The sequence below is a fragment of the Tachypleus tridentatus genome, chromosome 13 (genome assembly GCF_004210375.1).
Source record: "Tachypleus tridentatus isolate NWPU-2018 chromosome 13, ASM421037v1, whole genome shotgun sequence".
Lineage (NCBI taxonomy): Eukaryota > Metazoa > Arthropoda > Merostomata > Xiphosura > Limulidae > Tachypleus > Tachypleus tridentatus.
Window position 1 is genome coordinate 226,098,640 of NC_134837.1, and position 19,834 is coordinate 226,118,473.

Genomic DNA, 19,834 nt, shown 5'->3' on the forward strand with positions numbered 1-19,834 from the left:
TACAAAATGCATTAGTTGATTTAACATCATAGTTACTTAATAGCATATCTTTCCTTCTCCATGATACTTATGCTAACTTCTGAAATGTTTTCACCTAAAGAATGAAGAATTTACAGTAAAGGAAATGAACAACATTAACATTATTATCAACTTCATGTGCAAGTGTGTATGTGTATATTTGTATAGACTTTCAAAAAGCACTACTAATAGTATTAGTAATGATTCTCTTATCAGAATCAAGCATACAGATATTTGATGCTTTGTTCTTTTATTTTGCATGAAATCTGGTTTTACATCTTCAGAGAATAAACATTTCAACTATAACAAAGTTCTGGAGATCAGCTGGACACAGGTTTGATGGTAACACCTCTTCTAATCTGTCCCCACCCAATCAACCTAAGAAAACAAAAATTTATAACTTTAAAAGTAGAAGTGAAAGCACAAGGTGTTTGAACTTTATTTTAACTTCTAAGTACTTTGAGTTTAAACCACAAATATCCAGTTTTGAGTTTCCTCAATCTTGTAACTTCTACATAATTATATACCAGCAAGTCCAAGTTAAGAATAACCACTAAAATTTACTGATATGGAGAGAAACAATTTGTGCGTTGAAGGTTTATAAATTTAACATTGTTATTGTTGACACTAATAATAAGATACAAAAAAGAAAAGAAAAAGAGAAGAAAACATCTTTTAACCTTCACACAATAAACCAGAGAAAGTTCAAACAATGATTTTTAATTTCTATAATACTTAACAAAACAAAATTATAAGTAGAGTGAAAATACAAGAAACACCTTCACAAATACTCTGAAAGACTAAGCAGTGGATACTTTATTTTCAAGTTATCTCGTACTCACATTATTGAAACTTACATTTATATAGGATACGAAGAACAGGTAGCATTGTGTTTAGATAATAAATTTAACTATGCAGCTCAACTCATTTCACCACTTTTCACCAAATTATTAATTATGTCCCTTATCAATAACCACGAACAAAAGGAGAATGAAAAACAAACAAAACTGGGCTTCTTGTAGTGTTTAAATGTATATAGGCATGATATTTCTAGTTGATTATAATCACCACTTAAAGAAACTTAGTGATGAAGGAAAGAATTTCCAAAACAAACAAACCATAGTAACTCAGTGATAACTGGTCTTTAAATTTAATTTTAGTAATTAAAATTGATAGTTTTACTTTTATGAGTTTAGCTTTCACAAAATACTTTTCAAATGATACACAAGTATAAAAATATCCCCAAGCCATTTTACCCACATCTGATATGAAGTAGATTAGCAATAACTAATGAAAAGTTTTTTTAAAACCATTTTATAACAAAGCATACATATGACAATAAATAAAACTGAAGAAACAATTAACATAGATTCCACAAGAAACTAGTGTTAACGTGTATTTTTTAAATTCTTTATAAGAAGTATTACATCTGAACATTCTTCATTACAAACCTCCAATGTTTGTCTACTCTTCTACTGAGGGCAATCTTTTCTCCAATTTCTGTACAAACAGGATTTGTAAGACTTATCTTGGCTAAATCTGCTTTTACAGCAAGAACACGTCCTCCAGTGGATAATGACCCAATGTTTACCATTAGAACTTCATTCCTTGAAAGTTTTTGAACCTACATATATACATATATTTAAACATTCAATTTTCACAACCATAAATCAGCGAAGTAGCTCTGGGATTTAGAATACTTTTCCAAACCAACCATTTTAGATCACAACCAGTGTCATTATCATTATAACAATAACTAATGATTCTTACTTTACCTACACCTGAAATACATCTGTATATTCTAATAAACCCAAGATGTTTAGAAAATAGACAAAACCAAAGCAAAACAAACAAAAAAACAGTTTTTTAAGAAGGATAAGCCCAAAAATAAAATAAACTTAGAACTTCATCTGTCATGAAAATAAAAATATACCAATTCCCTATTTCAAAATATGTTTGTAGCATGCTATCATTTCAAATGTTTTTATTTTTATGTGATTATCCAATTTCATAAGCTGAATTTTAACAGAAAAATTATAATTCAAGAAAAGCGACAAATTATTTTCCTTTACAATAAATTTATTTATGGCTCAGCATTTTATTACACAGTGTTTATTTATACATAGTTGCCACAGATCACTTTTAACTATAAAATAGAGATAAAGTGTATGCACGAGTCCTAAAGCTTGTATATCAACTGGAAATTTAATAGTTAGATATTACAAGCACACCCATGGCAAAACTCATGCATAATGTGGTACAGGACTGTATCATGCAATGACAACCTCCTTGCTTGATATTGTTGGAATGTATTCATTAACTGGGTGTTTTATTTATATATAAATATTTAAAATTATGTTAAATGTAAATATAAACATGTAGACTAGATATTGTTAGAAGGAACAACAAACCTCAAGTGAGTATGATCAAAGGTATAAGAAAAAGTGAAAGTAGGGAATATTTTGGATTTGTAAAATTAGAATCCTACAAGTTTCATTCTACATTTTGCTTTACTTGCAAGGCCTCTAACAGAACCAATGTACTTTGGTTATGCAATAGGATCAATCCTATCTCAAATAAAAATACAAAAGTAAATCCTGCATCATATAAGAATGAATATTTTAGAAAAACATAAATGAATTACTCAACACTGAGTAACAATGTTTAGCAGTAGTGCATGGTATTAAAACTTTCTTTTATCTGTATGATAAAATATTTACCATCATTACAGGTCGTGTACCCCTATGGTGGCTAATGACACTAAAATACTATGAAGTACTATACAGATCCTGTAGAAAACTACTGTGGGTACATTAAGAGTGATTAGATTAATAGACTCAATAGATAATTTGAAACAAGTAATAAAAAGAATTAAGAAAACAAAGAAAATGAATATGAATATGAAGTGGTTTGAGATCTAGATCATGTTATAAGAATGATGCAACAGTAAATTAATGAAGTAGTTCAAGAAGAAACTGAGTGTATATTTGATTCAAATGAGCTATGCAAAGAAAGAGAAAGTAGAGCAAAGACAGAGCTTGCCACAGTGTACAGTATTATGGAACTTGAGAAACAGAGTTATAAATACTCACCATAACACATCATTCTCTGCACACTGAGCATTTACAAAAAACATATAATACAATAAATATTCTCATATTTTGCAAAAAAATCCCTGAATAAAGAGATTTGTTTGGCAAAATATGAGAAGGAATGTTGCCAACTTTCATGAGCCATGTATCAAATGTCAGAAATACAAGATATTTACAGAATTCCTGTTTAGAGAGAATGCAAAGTTTAACCAAAGAATTTCAAATGATGGTTATAATATTTTAGGATCCCTATCTAAATTTTATTTTAGAAATAAATATATAGGCCACTTCCAATTATTTAACTAGATTTCTTGAGGCAATATGTTTACCAGGTCAGAAAGCAGAAACTATTGCAAATGAATTTGTATACAAAACTGCAAGCTTAACATGGAAGTCCATTGTATTCACTAAATTATAGAAGCACAAATTTCATTTTAAAATTAAAGAAAGAAATGTGCAAATCAGTAAGTGTAAAGAAACCAGAAACAAATGAATACCATCAAGCGAGTAATGGATTAGTAGAAAAAAATCAACAGAATCTCGTGATATATGTTGTCACAATATTGAGGATCAGATAAAAAAAAAGAAAAAGTGAGAAGCAGGTTCCATTATTATTGTTAGTTTACAGAAGTGCTATAAATAAATTCATACTAGAAAGCACTTTTTTCTTACTGCTCATTATAAATGTAATGTTGTGTTCTGAAGAGAAGTTTCACTCAGAGTACAAGCAACGTTCCAGTGAGAAACTTAATGATTAGTTTGGATGAATTTTTAATAACTCTTGTCACATAGATACAAGCCAGAAATATTGTCTGTTTTTTGCATGTTTTAGTCTATGTTCTTTGAGTCATTATTTAATTAAATAAATATTTAGTGTATTACTAGCACTAGTATAAAAAAGTAGGCTTAAATGTCCTCAACAATTTACAATATGAAAGAAGACTGGGTAAGTACTGTATTTATTTATTATTATAAAAGTAAAAATAGGTATCTATTTAAGTTAGTTAAGAGTAGATTAGGTAAAATAAATAATATCAAAAATGTTTCACAAAGCACGCTCTCCATCAGCACATACCCCAACTAATTTACAACTTGTAATATGGATTGTAGTTTAATGCAGTTCAAAGAGTAACAAAATTTAATTATAAATAGATGTATATTGTTACAAGCTTAAAGCTATCTACGATAAATGAATTAGATTCATGTCATTATTCAAAGTTAATTTAGATTTATTATTATTACTTTTTTGTGGTTATGAAATTGGTCAAATTTGACTGATCCTTTTTGAGTTAGGGTAGAGAAATTAACAGATGAAATAAAAAGTTTTACTTGAAAACATGTTTAAAATTTATTTAAAAGATTTTAGAGATTATGCAAAGGAAACTTGGGATTTTAAGAAATGAAGACAGGTATTTGTAACCTTAACATGAAAATTACTTTTCACACAGATTATTCAAAACAAATAATAAATTGATGGACAAATCTTTATTTTAGTTTATTAAAACTATTTCATTAAAAAAAAATTTTGAGGTGAAAGACAATGTTACCTGAAAGACTTGAAGATACACACACTATACTGAAAGTATTAAATCTACAGAGGTCACATGGTTGGTCAAATTGACTGAGTCCATGTTTAGAGAGTTAGTAGAAATATATATGTTAAAGTCATTTGTGGATTAAGCATTCAACCATTTCAACATATCAAGTTTAATATATCAAATTTATCTAATGAAACTAACTCTTCTGATAAGGGTGTTTGTGTGATATTTTGAGCTTCATCTATGTCACACTGTAAAAATCTGTAAACATCATAATTTCATCACTTTCAGAAATAGTTTCATGTGACAGAAAAAAAGGATAATGATGATCAGTTATGAAATTAACATGCTGTACACAGCTGTGATATTTCAAGTGTACAATTTTTTTGATACACTGTTTATATGTTACGAGATAAAAACAAACAAACAAACAACATACAAAAAGAATCACAAAGGTTATGAAGAAAAAGTTACCTTGGCTGCTTTCTTATCACCTTCTGTTCTCACACCCAGAAGTCGACGCAATAAGAAGTAGGAGATTTCAAGTTCAGTGAAAATATCTGGTAGAGCACCAACAGCACCAAGCACTTGTCCCACCATGCGGTCAGCTCTGGATAATGTGGGGTCAATCTTGGTTCCTACACCTGTGGATGAAACAGTTTTTTACCTGTAACTAATTGTCAAATATATCAACTTTCAAGGTTTGAGAGATAAATCAAAAGAAAAGTGTTAAAAGTATTTTTTTCAGTACATAATGTAACAAGAGGGAAAAGTTCAATGAATTCTAATTCATGTTACGATCTCTTGATTAAATTTAATTACCAAAAATGTTATAATTATATTACAATCTTTCTTACAGTAACTATTACAAATTTATACTGAAACCTAAAAGCAGCAATTAAAATGATAGCTTTTAAACTGAGCATCAGTCACACTGTAACTTGCACAAATAAAATTAGGCAAAAATCATTGAAAGATAATTTATCACTATTGGTAACAGAAGGGTAATCTAACCTGAAGTTAATGACAGTAGAATTGTTTAACCTAAAACCCACTGATAATAAAGTATTTCCTAACTCTTATAACTCATAGTAGTACTGAATACAAAATCTCACAGTTACAGAGAACAAAGCTTAATCTAACATTATGAACTGACAGTTGACTGTTTGTTTTGGCACTACTGACTTTGGATTTAGAAGCTAACCTTACAATTACACACAGATGAATTTATCTAATCTTATAATAACTAATAACAGTATATAACACTAAAGATAATGGCAGTAAACATTATCTAATCATGTATCAAGTTTCAGATGATCTCATAATGCAATGTTACTGAAATAAAATTTTCAGGTATAAATACAAGATAAACTACTTTATATTACACACAGAAGAATTATGAGCTTTTTTTTTCAAGTTAAGTATTTCACAATATTTTAAAAAGTTTACTGTATACTTCACTTTATTTTTTTATATTAATCAGCAGTGAAAAAACACCTACAGGAAAAGTAAAACTGCCTTTATCAAATGCATTATATTTATACTTAATCCATTTCAAATTCATTATTACTTTTCACTCTAGTCATTTGTTTGGTTAGCATTTACAGGCACAAATCAACTAGGCTATCTGCACCAAACAGCTGGTAAAGAACGTAAAAGTAAAATTATTATAAAATGTAAAAATATGTCAAGTTAAAACAAAACAATTTCCAAGTTTCAGATAAAAGATTTAAACAGAATTAAAAATGCCAGTAGCTTATAAAAAATTAAAATTCTCAAGCACGTTGGACTGTGTCACCATTGCCAATGACACTGGTAAACCCCTATAAGAGACATCTAAAATAGTATCACTCAGTCATCACAATGGCATGACAGTAAAACATAGGCTATCATGACTTGAGTGTCACAAAGGCCACACATTGGTGGATTAGTCCTAGATAAAAGAAAATGATGAATTAAAAAATTGTGACCAATGAATAGCTTAGTTAGGACAGCTTCCTCCTTCTGTTCTTTACAAAAACAAGATGGCCACAAAACAGAAGGTTTGATCTAGAAAAGCTTGTTATGATGTTGCTCACTCCAAGTCACACAAAACGAGCCTTAAATACAAGATTGTAGTACACACGAGATAAGCAAGGCTGTGACAGCACCAATGCAAATGGACTTGCTCACAGTTTTAACAAGTTTGTTCTTGAGAATACCAACACGGCCAGGTATCCAGAAAAACTGAACACAGATAGAAGATACAGAAAAATGGGCCAGTTACTTTTTAATATTGATGAAAACACGGTGAGAACTAATGCTAAGTGACACCAGGGCCAGAAAGGAGCTAAGAAAGTCAGTGCAAATAGTACTGCATAGTTTATACATGATCCAAGGCAAGAGAAATGGCATACAACTTGGCAGTGAATACAGAAACTGTAGGGGGATCTTGTGAGCAACCACTAAGCCACACCAAATAATGGCAGAATCCACAGAACCACACGATTTTGAACCATCCATATAAATGAGGATGGATGAATGATTCAAAAGATGTTTGGCAAAGAGAAAATGGTCCTTCTAATTAGGAGTATCCACTTTCCTCATATAACTCAAAGAAAGGTCACAGATGGGGATGACAATAAGCCATGGTGGGATGGGTTGATCAGGGTCAACAGCAATATCATCCAATAATGCACTCAGCCAGCTGCACCTGGATAAGAATGCCAAAAAGAAGAATGGGAGATTGTATATTCTGAAAGAGCATAGCTCACTAAGGAAGGAAGACAACCCCAGGTGGGATTACTGTGGTAAAGATTGAAGTTTAATGGCATACTACAAAAGTGCAGAAAGATCCTGTACAGAGATGAATCCCCAGATGAAGAATGGGATTCAGCTGAGGCCCCATTAGAACCACAAACCAGATATTAATGAAGGCATGACAGATTCTGAGAACAGAATATCAATCTCCTTCTCAAGAGGTGGAAGAGAGGACACAGAGGATGTTCAATGTCCTCATATACTTGACACATAGCTGCTTGATGTAAGTAATAAAAGTCAGCTTACAAATCAAAAGGCCCAGAACTTTGCCTCAGGAACCATGGGAAAAAACAGCACCATCAAGATGGAGCTTGGAAACAGGGTGTATCAACTGTTGGTGGCAAATTTGCATGCAAGCAGTTGTAGAGAAAAAAGTTAAAACTGTTTGCTATTATTCACTTTAACAGTTGACTGAGGTCAATTTGAAGCTGCTGTTCAATAAACCTTGTGTTTTATAATTGACACAAGATGTGGCAATTCACTAATGCAGAGCTTGTTCATAACAGTAGGAAGTTGTGTGATAAAAGTAATCTTGACTTTAAAAATTAAAAGCAAGTGTAAAAGAACAGGAAAGCGAGGAACCCACACAGACAGATTTTGTCCAGTAAAATGTTCCAAATAAAAACACAACCCATAGCAGTAGAGATCCTGAAACATACTGTACCTATACAGTGGAGTGCCATCAATGGAATCCACACTGGGTAGGTAAAAGGAGATTGTTTGATTCGAACCAAACATGATGAGCATTAACCATCCTCTCCAAGACCTTACAGAGACAGCTAATCAAAGCACTTGGACAATAGTTAGAAGGCTTGGAGAAAGGAAGGACAATAGATTGGTACCAAGCATCAGGAAAAACGTTTTCTTGCCAGATCCAGTTGGAAAGAACCAGAAGAATAGCAAAATAGGCAGGAGAGAGATGGTGCAACATTTCACAGTGAATATCATTAGTCACGACTGATGAAGAGCAAATTTGAGTTCCACCAGTGATTACAACAGTCGAGAAAATTGGCCAAAAGGAAAGAGGTGATTGCTCCTTTCAAGACTTGATGGCCAAGAAGGCAAGGGAAAAAACAGAAGTACTGGATGCTCAAGAAAAATTCTCAATGCAAGTATCAGGAATGTTCTGTACACCAGCAACTTCCTGGCCACTGGAGAGCAAGATGGAAAGTGGATGGGAGGCATACCTCTCACTGACATTCCAATTTCTGTCCCTGACAATTTTGAAACTGATGGTAGAAAAGATGCTAGTTGTGAACTTAAGTTAAAATTCCTTCTGGCTTTGACACCTCACCTCCCAAGCATGGGCACAGGAACAGGCCCACTATAAAAGGATATGGGTCTAAAGAGAAGAATACCATCAGAAGGTACTCTAGACCAACTGGCAGCCAGAACTCTACCATGGAAAATGTGTCGAGATATTAAGAACAGTCGCTTCTCCTATCCAGTTGTCTAATGACAGCAGACAGATGAAAGCAGGATCAACTTCCAATAGAGCAGTGAAAGAGGGCCAACTTCTACCAAGGCATACTGGTTGGTTGACATTGACCACAACTAACCTCTCTCAGAATGACAGGAAAATAATCACTGCCCTATGGGTCACTGTCAACCCTCAAAGAAAAATGAAGGAAGCAGATAGAACAGCAGCAGTTAAAGACTGACTAGGTGCATGAAAATAAGAATAAGATCCAATAATGAAGAAAAGTTCTGGTCCAAGAGCATGTGCTCTATGGAATGACCTCTCTTATCAATATCAGCCCCACCCCAGATGAGATTATTTCCATTAAAGTCCCCCAGGATCAAAAAGGGAGAATGTAACTGTTCAAGAATGCATCAAGGTCTGACTGATCACAGACCTCTCCAGGAGACAGGTACACAGAGTAAACAGTGATGGTATGACCCAAAGAAACATGGATGGCAATGTCTTTCAAGTGTGTATCAAGCTACAAAGATGTGATGGGCTTGTACTGGTTGAGCAGCAGTGCCACTCCTTCCATGCACTCATTCATCACTCAACCTGTTATCCTGGTATAGAGAAAACTGTCAAAAGGTGATAGTATCAGCAGGTTTCAGAAATGTTTCTTGTAAGGAAAGACACAGGATGATAGGAATCAATCAAGGCCTAAATGTAATCCACATTAGAATGGAAACCTTGACAGTTCCACTGTATCAAAGTGGCCATTTTTTACTTAGATTTACAACAGTGCCTTTTTTTTTTTATTAAAAGGAGGTCTGCCAACCTCCATGGATCCCGTCAAGTGAGCAAGACTATCAGTAGATAGTGTGAATGAATAATCAATCATTCTACACCTTGCTGCTGAAGAAGGGCTCAAGTAGATGCCAGAATATGGAACTGAAGGAAGTGGAACCAGGTAATCACGGGAAGGAATGGTGAGGACAGAGACAGGACTAGACATTAACTTGTCAACTTGCATATTGATAGAGGGCAAATGACTCTTCACATGGTTGGAGAATTATTCTATTGAAGACACGAAAAGATATGTCTGCACTCACACTGCAGCAGTAGAATGTTGTACAACAGCATATGTTTGACATGGAGTAGGAAACAACATATTTCAAGCCTCTTGATAAGAAATAATATTAATGGTTTTTTAAATGCTGTATCTCTTTCTCCTTCTCCTACCTAGGGCAAGAACAACAGTAAGAAGAGTGGTAACCACTACAGTTAATGCAGTGAGGTTTCAATTCACACTTGTAGGCAATGTGGTCTTTGACACCACAACAAGCATATGTCAAAGAACCACAACATGATGTCTTTGAATTACCAAACCATTGGCCTTGGATACATTTGAGAAGGGTGGAATATATAGCTATACCTCACAGTTCAATAACCTGCCTTGACAGTGGCAGGTGGACATGGTGATGTGAACCTCAAAATAAGAATGTTGGTAGGCAGCACAATTTCTTCTTTTATCGGAGAAACCAGCTAGGATCTACAACTTGGGGATGTTCTTCAAATTCCTCTCAACAATAACTCTTTGTGAGAACTTCAAATTACCATGGGGAGTAACCTTAATGGGTCTATCCCATATTGTATTATACATTATGTATTACAATTCCAAATAACCAGAAATTTTAATTTAGAAGTTAATTAAATATCGATATGTATTAAATTTATATTTGCCAACAAGATTGACACAAAACTTTCTTAACACAAATATATTTAAATACATACACACATACAAAAACAAAAAACAATTATAATATCATTTATTACACATTTGATAAAATTATTTATATGCAAAACTTTACAATCTCACAAAAAATATTCAGTCTTCTATCTGGTATGGAACTGAATATTTTACCAAAGTTTCAGTTTGATGAAGTGCAAGTTACTTTTACGTTGATACACAAATATACCTCACTTTACAGGAATGCTAGCTAGCTCTGTTCTTCACATGGAAGTTTTTCATCAACAACAATATCTAATGTCCTTGTAGAAAGACTAATGTCTGATGTTGAATGGTTTGTAATCTATAAATGTTCTTGGTCAAATATATTTAGTTTTCTGATTAATAAGGGTTAACCATAATTATAGCTTCCAAGGTTTATAGTGTACTGACTGTAGTGACCAAAAAATATTTTATTACTGTCTCTAGGCACATCGATTTATAAGCTCTAAAGCAACATTCTTGAAAGTTCAATAATATTTGAATATATGCTACTATTTTAACAAAACATATATTGTTGATTCTTACTCTTGAGAATCTTTGTAAAGATTTGTAAAATCTTTTACAAATTTAGAGAACAGTGGGACTTGTGCAATACATATTTAACAATATATGCTACATGCATTAAACTGAAACAAATGCAGATAGTAAATGTGTTGTGGGGTAAATGTTTCCACCAAGATGTCCCCAGAATGTAAGTTTTTGACTGACTTGGGAGAACCAGCAAACCTCTCTAATCCATTTTGAATAAAAGGAGACAGACACCCAAAGGATTTATAAGATAAAGAATGACGGATTAAAAAACAAGGAACAGGATCTGACTGTGGTAGTAACCATGTAATAGTCGTCTATGTATACGTTGTTTCTTTATTATTTTATTTTGATGTGGATTTGGGAAATCTTTACTAGACAGAGAAAGATTCAGTCCCCTTGCCCCCATTTACCATGGAGTCCTGCAAGGAGACACACTGCAACACCAAACAAGACACTGCAGCAACTCCAGAGGTTTTGTGAGCACTATACTCAAACATGAGCATCAGCCACAATGTCTACAACACTCTTTGAGAATGTCCAATACAACTAGCCAACCCAAAGCCACCCATCTATAGGAACTGAAGAAGTTTGTTGGAGTTGTACCTCTCAACCATTAGGATTCTATATATACCCACACACATACTTCAAAATACAATATGCGAATAACCAATCAAGAGCTTACAATGACTGTTAGTGATTTTAATAGCCATTTTAATCTATTAAAAGGTTCACAGATTTATGCAAACCAAGATTTCAAAAAAGGTGGGTTGTGTCTTTAGTCTGTTTGAAGTTTCTTTTTTTTTTTGAAATGATCTAAATGCAACTTACTAAGTTTGATAAATTATAGTGGAATTCTATGCTATCAATATAGTAACTTATGATTTTTTTGTTATTCAAATATATACATAAAATGTCAAAAATGTATTTTGTTTCATATTCTCCACACATGAAATTTTGAAAGATTTATCACTTTAGGTCCAGCAATAACCGAGTTCAAACGTCATAGCTAGAAGAGATAATCACTTCTTTATTGTTTTTAATTTTGATAAAAAATAAATTGAATAATCTATTTGTAAATAGTAATAATCTATATACATATATAACGTATAATAATTGGAATGTGACTACATATTACAAAATGCTAATAAACTAAAACAAAGACTAAAGATCAGTTTTATATTATTGGATACAGTAATGTGTGCATGTGCACAGTATCAATGCAAGTTATGTAACATATGATATAAGGTCAATATAATGAAAAAATAATGTTATGAGACTTTTGTTCAAGTTACTTTGAACAAACATTTGTATTTTCGTGTTATAATCTGTAGTCATTCTAACACAGAAAAAGAATAATCTACATTTATTTCCTTATTTTTCTATGACAGTTACATGATCAGTCAAATTGACACACTCCACATATTTAAGGTAGAGAAAATAACAAACAAAATATAAAATCTTAATTAAAAACAAAAATTGGAAGTTTTACAAATTAAACAAATAACATTTGAGATTTTTGGGACAACGAAGTTTTTCTTCAATCATAACATGCACGAGCAATGAAACAGATTTGATATTTTCAAAAAACAAATCTTTAGTAAAAATACTTAATTAAAAATTCTGATTTTTTTGCGTTCAAAAGACTTGTAATGTTTACCAAGAATTATACTACATTTAGCATCAAAAGTTATAGTATAAATATTTAACATGTGCAAATGTGTATATGAATTCAGGTATATCATATCAGCCCCACTGTGAAAGGGTTAAAACTAGTCATACATAATATTTACCATATTAGGTTACATACCTAAGAAAGAAAATTTTCATTTTAGTTCTTGTAGCAAAAACTTTAATATATATACATTAAATAACACAAACTTAATTTAAAAGTTTTGGTGGAGTATCTGTGCTGCACCCATTATTATTATTGGGACCTAATATTTAGCATTATAAACCTTCAGACTTTTTTGCTGAGTCACCACAAGTTGAGGATATAGTGGAGAAATTACCTACACTTACAGTTCTGGACAGTAGTAATAATCTAATCTTTACCGATTAGTCCTCCTGGAACTGCATATAGAAGGTCGTTATGTTCTGCAAACAGGGATACAATCCTAGAATAGATAGGTTTGCACATCAGTTTTCCATCCTGGTCCTTGGAGACAATACCTGGACGAACTTCAATTTCTTGACCAACCTAGAGCACCACATACAGTAATATTTTAACAAACTAAAGGAATGTGGAAGAAATAAACTAACAGTTAGTATAAATTGTTTGGATAATTTCAGGTTATCTTTGTTGTTGTTTCAGTAAATAAAAATATATATGAATTTATGTGTAATATTGCCAGTGTGCAGTGAAATGTATACAAATACATAATTAAGGCCACGTTAAATACCATCAGATCTAGCAAAAACGTAACCGTTGAACACGGCATGGTTAGATTTTTTCAAAAATGTTTTAAATTGATTAATATGGGTTTCAAAGAAGAATAATTTTTTTCACCAAATTCACCACTATATTAAGTATAACTTAAAAGGTCTTGTGTGTTTACATTTATATACTAGTACAAACAATACTGGTTATTACAGCCCACATGGTTTAACCCTCTTTTACTTCACATCACAAGGTGTTTGGCAAGTTACATTTAAAATTTATTTAAACTATATTTTGTTCATGTTATACTAATTAATACAGCATAAAACTGTAGCTAATAATCCATGCTTTAGTAGTATAATATAAGTTCTTAATTTTACAAGACAATAAAAAAAAATCATGAATTTTCCCTTGTGCAAAAAAATTCAAGATTTTTTCTTTAGACATTCCCTCTTCTATATTTTATTTACCATCTCTACAAGAAGTACAAATTTATTTACTTCACAAAATTTGACTGACCATGTAACCCTCATAAAACTTAGGAATAATAAATTGTTTTTTTCATGCTAACATGACCATAAATTAAAACATATGAACATACAAATGATTAGTCTAAGTACCATAAATCTCATTACATTATATATTTATTTTTTTTATTATATTGATCTTCTAAAGTCATGCCTAGGTAATATTATATAACTTACTTGCATTGATCCAGTGCATGTGCACTTAATGTTATCCTATCCAGTAACATAAAACTGACCTTTACAAAGTGACCTGTCTTGGTTGTCTTTTAGCAGACCAGTATTTTGTAATATTCACTTACATTCAATTATTATACATTATATATACATATAAATTATTACTATTTAGAAATACGTTATTAAACCTAGTTTTCTTAAAATATCAAACAGTAAATAAAGAAGCAAACAATTCTTTCTTCTATGACCTTCAAACTTGGTTGCTGCTGAACATAGATTCTAAACCTTTTAAAATTTCATACATGGAGGATATAAAATAATCTTTTTTTAAGGTTATTGCACACACACAGTTGAATAACAAAAAATCAAATTACTATATTGATACCAGAGAATTCCATTATAACTTATTAGTTTAGTAACTAGGCTGTATTTAAGTCTAAAAAATATGAAACTTCAAGTAGACTAAAGATACAGCCTACCTTTGTGAGATACTGATTTGAAAGAATGTGGTAATGCTTTAACAAACTAAAATAGCTATGAAAACTACAAGAGATGCATTCCAAGGTAATGACTGGCTATTCACGTCATACTTTTAAGTCAATGTATACAAGTGATTGTTTACAAAAATGGAAAGAGGTGAATGGGGCCACTGTGTTTGATTCACTATGTAAGTCATATCTCAGTAAAATAAAAAGAGGTTTTTTTTTATATTCTTGTTCATCACTATTGGTAGTTTAAGTTCCTGATTCATATAAAACTAGACTTATTTTGAATCAAGAACATTTAATTTTAACCAGTACTGCATTCAACATACCATGAATATCAAAAATGGATATATTTGTGTTCTATTAATATTTACTTTTGAAGTAGAAATTAACTCGTATATAATACTAATGTTTGAATTATACTCTATGATTTGACTTACTGAAATAGATTCATAAAATAGTAGTTCAATAAATTTTTGAATACATGATGGCTGACATGATCTTTGACCTGTGACCCATCACAAAAGAGATAAATTAATCATTATAATGTTGTCATTCCTCAGGAAAAACATACTTTTCACAGACTTCAATATCTGGTTACAAAGCCATTGAATAGAGAATCAGACCTCTTTTGCCACATACTCTCTTTCAGGATTTGCCTGTAGTTCTGTTGTGTTTAAACAGTAAATTATTCATAACCAGTAGGAAGCTTCAGTTTTCATCAACTAAATGTTATATTACACTGTTTTCCATACAGAGAACAATATTTTGCTGCATGTTTAACCTTCAACTCCACATGAAACCCATCAGCTAGATAGGATGAATTTGCAATGGCACTTGTTGCATAGTTAGAAAATCAGAAAAACTGTGAGTTATGCAAGAGTCAGCATTTTGCATGTTATTATTCTATGTTCTTAGGTGCATTATGTAAACAAAAATTATATAGTGCATTACTACCATCTGTATAAAAGAGCAGAATTAGCTCTTATTGACATCGACAACTAAAAAAAGCCCAGGTAAGTATTTTTTTTTTTTTGATGCGTATTCTTTATTTATTAATATAACAGCAACTAAAATGTAAAAATAAGAAATGTTTTAGGTTTGTTAATGCTATATTATGTAAGATAAATAATTATAAAATATTTTCATAAGGTATGAATGCAAGCAGTTTGGAGTAGCTCGTGGGTAATGAATTTTAATAGTGTTATGTGACCTGCATATTCTCAAAGTCATTTACAATCTATAACAGTGCAAAGAGTAGTCAGACATGGTTCAAAAACAAATGATGAAAGTTGAATATAAAAGATGTATACTATTGTAAGTTTAAAACTAATTGTGATAAACAAATGTAGTTTCATGTTAAAATATGAAGTCATTCTGAAAAGAAAAAAGCTAATTAGATTCTTTTAGTGGTTTTTTGACCTTTTAGTCAGCACAAATGACCAACTTTGTACAGAGTTAGGGTAGAAAAACAATAACACAAAGTTACTGAAGGAAATGATTAAAACATATCTAGAAGACTTGAGAGGTTATGCAGATGAAATTTGATTTTTAAGATAAAAAATTTTAATCTTAATATGAAAATCACTTTACAATCAGCTTAGCAAAAGAAAAATATGATATATCCATAGACAAATTTTTAATTGAAATATTAGTAAAATCTTGTATTGAAAAAGAAATTGAAGGCAATATTAACCTTTTCCAATTTGTCCCTGAAGAATGAAGGTTCACCTTTTGAAAGCTCTCGGGTTATAGGGTTTTTATTCATTTTTAATAAAGATTTCTTGAACCTACATGTTTTTATAGCATCATGAATTAACTCTTTTCATGCAGGTAGGAATCAGAGAATGTCATCTTGTTTCAGACTTACAAAGCTTTATTAAACTACTATTTAAAAAATGTGTGAAACTAAGTTTTATATCAAACTATTTTATAATTGTAATTTTGGTATTACACATTATTTAATTTCTTACTTAAAAAAAACAAAAACTAAATATTGATTTTTGTGTGTCACATTGTATATCACGTTTTACCTTTGTTCATGATTATATTGTGGGCATCATAAAATGTACTCTTGTATTATATTTAGAACATCCATCACAGTGACTTTGCCCAACTCTTCCTCTTGAAACACTACTGGTTTACTTCTCTTTATGTATGTTTATAGCCAATCAAAGTGCTCTTTTTGAGCTACATAATCCTCTCAGTCTTTTTAAAGCATTTAATCAGGTAAAGCTGTTATAACTCTTGGAGAATTTGAAGAGTGGCAAAAAAGGCAAAATTGTGATCAGAAGAGAGAATTTTTTTATATCCAAATACAGCTTCAATAGGAAGCCTGTTAATTTTTGTGGTACTGGTATAGCAACTTAGAATTTTTTGTTACTTCAAAGTACATAAAGAAACCTATAAAAGTTATTACACTTTTTACACACTCCACATGCAAAATTTGAGAAGGCTGAGCAAGTATGATGTATGAGTAAAACATTTTGTAGCATCGTGAGTAGTACAGATCATTGTTTTCTACACTTTTTTTCTTGAGAAGCACATTCTATATGATATACAACTTTTGTGGCAGGATTATTAGTTTATACATGACTCAAAAGTCAATAAAACACACACAAAAAAAATATAAATAGGTGTATACTGTATTGAGATTAAAGCTATTTATAATAAACAACTGCAGTTTCTGTTACAAATTGCATTCACTCTAGACAGTAAAAAAGGGTAATTTATTCATTTCATAATTTTCTATGGTTGTTAGGAGGTCGGTCAAATCAACTGACCCTGTACAGAGTTGAAATCAAGAAAATAATAGCTTTCCTTCAAAAAACAAAACCACAAAAAATGTGATATTTAAGAAATTATAGAGGTTATGCAAGTGACACCATGCAAATATACAATGCAAAAACTATAGCCATTTGAACTACAGCAGATTGCAGTATAAGAGATTCTAATTACATCTACTATAGTTAGTGAGAGAAATCACACCATTGTTTTAGTTCACAGAATCCTTATGAAACTGTACCAAATCATTAACCCTATTGCAACAGGTCATAGGTCAAAAGCCATGTCATTGTGTTGGTTAACTTGCAGATAAGATTGTGTAGACTATAATTGAAATTTTCATTTCATATATTATTCAATTTCTTAATTAAAAATTAAATTATAAAGAAACAGTTAAAACAGCAATTTCTGTGTGTGATATGACATATTGAATGCAGCACTGGTTCAATTTACATGTTTGTGATGTCAAAATATAAAGTCTATAGTATTGTGTGAATTAGAACTCAAATTAATGACATTAACAACAAAAAATATAAAATTAGAAACTCCAATCTTTTCTATATAATGAGATATCATTCTTTTATTGAACCAAATAGTGACTCTGCTTACCTCTTTCCATTTTTTGGGACCAGTCCCTCATGTACACATACATGTGTATGTGGCATATGAATAACCAACTTAAAGCTCATAATGTCCTCCTAGTGGCTTTTTCAGTCATTTTCAAGTGTTAGGACACCACTTTGTTCTTTCAAAACAAGATTTGAAGGAGGTGGGTTGTGTCTTTAGTCTGCTCAAAATTTTATTTTTAGACCTAACTACAGCTAAGTTACTTTACTTGATAAATCATTGTGATATTGATGTAATTTATATTTTTTGTTATATAAAAATTCATGTAAGTATAAAACTTTTTTTTTTTACATCCTCCATGTGTGAAATTCCTTAAGGCTTAGCTAGCTATAAGAAACAGCAACCAAGTCTAAAGATCACAACAAGAAGAGATAATTGTTTGCTTTATTTCTTCATTTACTATTCTGTTTCAAGAAAAATAAGTTTAAGAACTTCATTTAAATAGTAATAATTTATATACAATATAATAATGAAGCATAGTTGAAATGTGACTGCATCTTACAAAATACTACTCCACTAAAACACAGCCAATACAGGTCACTTTGTAAAGACTTAAAGGTCAGTTTTATATTATTGGATATGGTAACATGAGTGCAAGTGCCTTGTCATTGTTAACTTCTGTGTTGTTAGCCAGGCATGACTGGAAAACCAGTGTAATATTACATATATATAAATGTATAATGTTATGGGACTTAAGCTATTTATATTAAACATTTATGTTTTGTGTAATAATATATAGTCTTTATAAAAAAAAAGCATAATTTATACTTAATTTTTTATGATGGTTTCAAGGTCAGTCGAATTGACAGACTCCTTAAAAGTTAGGGTAGAGAAAATAATAGACAAAATATTACATTTTACTCAAAACAAATGTCTGGAATCTATTCAGGAAGTTTCAGATAGTACACAAATAAAACTTGAAATTTTGGGGATAAAGAGTAGATTTTTAACTGCTACACAAAAATCACTTTGAACTTGACTATCAAAATGGACTCAATATTTTCATAAATAAATCTGATTTTTTGTGTACCAAAAGACTTGGAATCACTACTAAAAGTTACTCAAATTTTGTGAAGATACACATACAATATTAAATAGTATAAATACATAAAGTGTGCAAATGTGTATATGAATTCTGGTACTTTACAACAAGCCTGTTACTAAAGGATTAAGAGAACATGTTTATTCCTGTAAAGGATTTCTATTTCTATAAAAGACAGTGTTAATTAAGATAAACTGTTTTAAATCATTATTTACCTTCAATACTCCTCTAAGGATACTTCCTCCAGCAACACCGCCTTTTAAATCTTCAACTTCACAGCCTGGTTTGTTCACATCAAATGATCTGATAACTTAGGTAGAAAACAGAAAAAAAATAACATTAAAAATAATTTGAAAAATGCCAACTTGTGAAACCGCTTATTCATTGTGCATGCGACACATTTATTAGCATCAATAATTAATATAAATGGATCAGAGGAGTGTCATCAATATCCCCAGCTTTTCTCCTCTGACAGTAAAAAAATTCTATTTTTAGTTTTAAACATTTCACTGCATACTATGTTGATGATAATGCTCAAAATATTCAGATTCTGAGAGAATATAATTACAATACAAAAGTATTAAATGTTCAATTCAATTAATCACATTCATATATGTCTAATCTTTAACAAAATCTTACCAATTGT

General features: G+C 31.0%; 1 protein-coding gene and 1 pseudogene across 2 annotated transcripts in view; both read right to left on the reverse strand.

Annotated features, from left to right (window-relative positions):
• Positions 1-251: 251 nt before the first annotated feature.
• Positions 252-19,512, reverse strand: LOC143238789 (eukaryotic translation initiation factor 2 subunit 3, Y-linked-like). Its single transcript, XM_076479333.1, has 5 exons — positions 19,404-19,512; positions 13,225-13,369; positions 5,123-5,292; positions 1,470-1,642; positions 252-396 (listed from the first exon to the last, which is right to left on the reverse strand). The coding sequence occupies exons 2-5, from the start codon at positions 13,307-13,309 to the stop codon at positions 339-341; spliced, it is 486 nt and encodes a 161-aa protein (XP_076335448.1). The 5' UTR covers positions 13,310-13,369; positions 19,404-19,512; the 3' UTR covers positions 252-338.
• Positions 17,787-19,834, reverse strand: part of LOC143236473 (sodium/hydrogen exchanger 8-like) — a 100,487-nt pseudogene continuing 98,439 nt past the window's right edge. The window contains exon 15 of the transcript XR_013019563.1: positions 17,787-17,843. The product of XR_013019563.1 is annotated as a sodium/hydrogen exchanger 8-like (transcript). The remainder of the gene's footprint in view (positions 17,844-19,834) is intronic.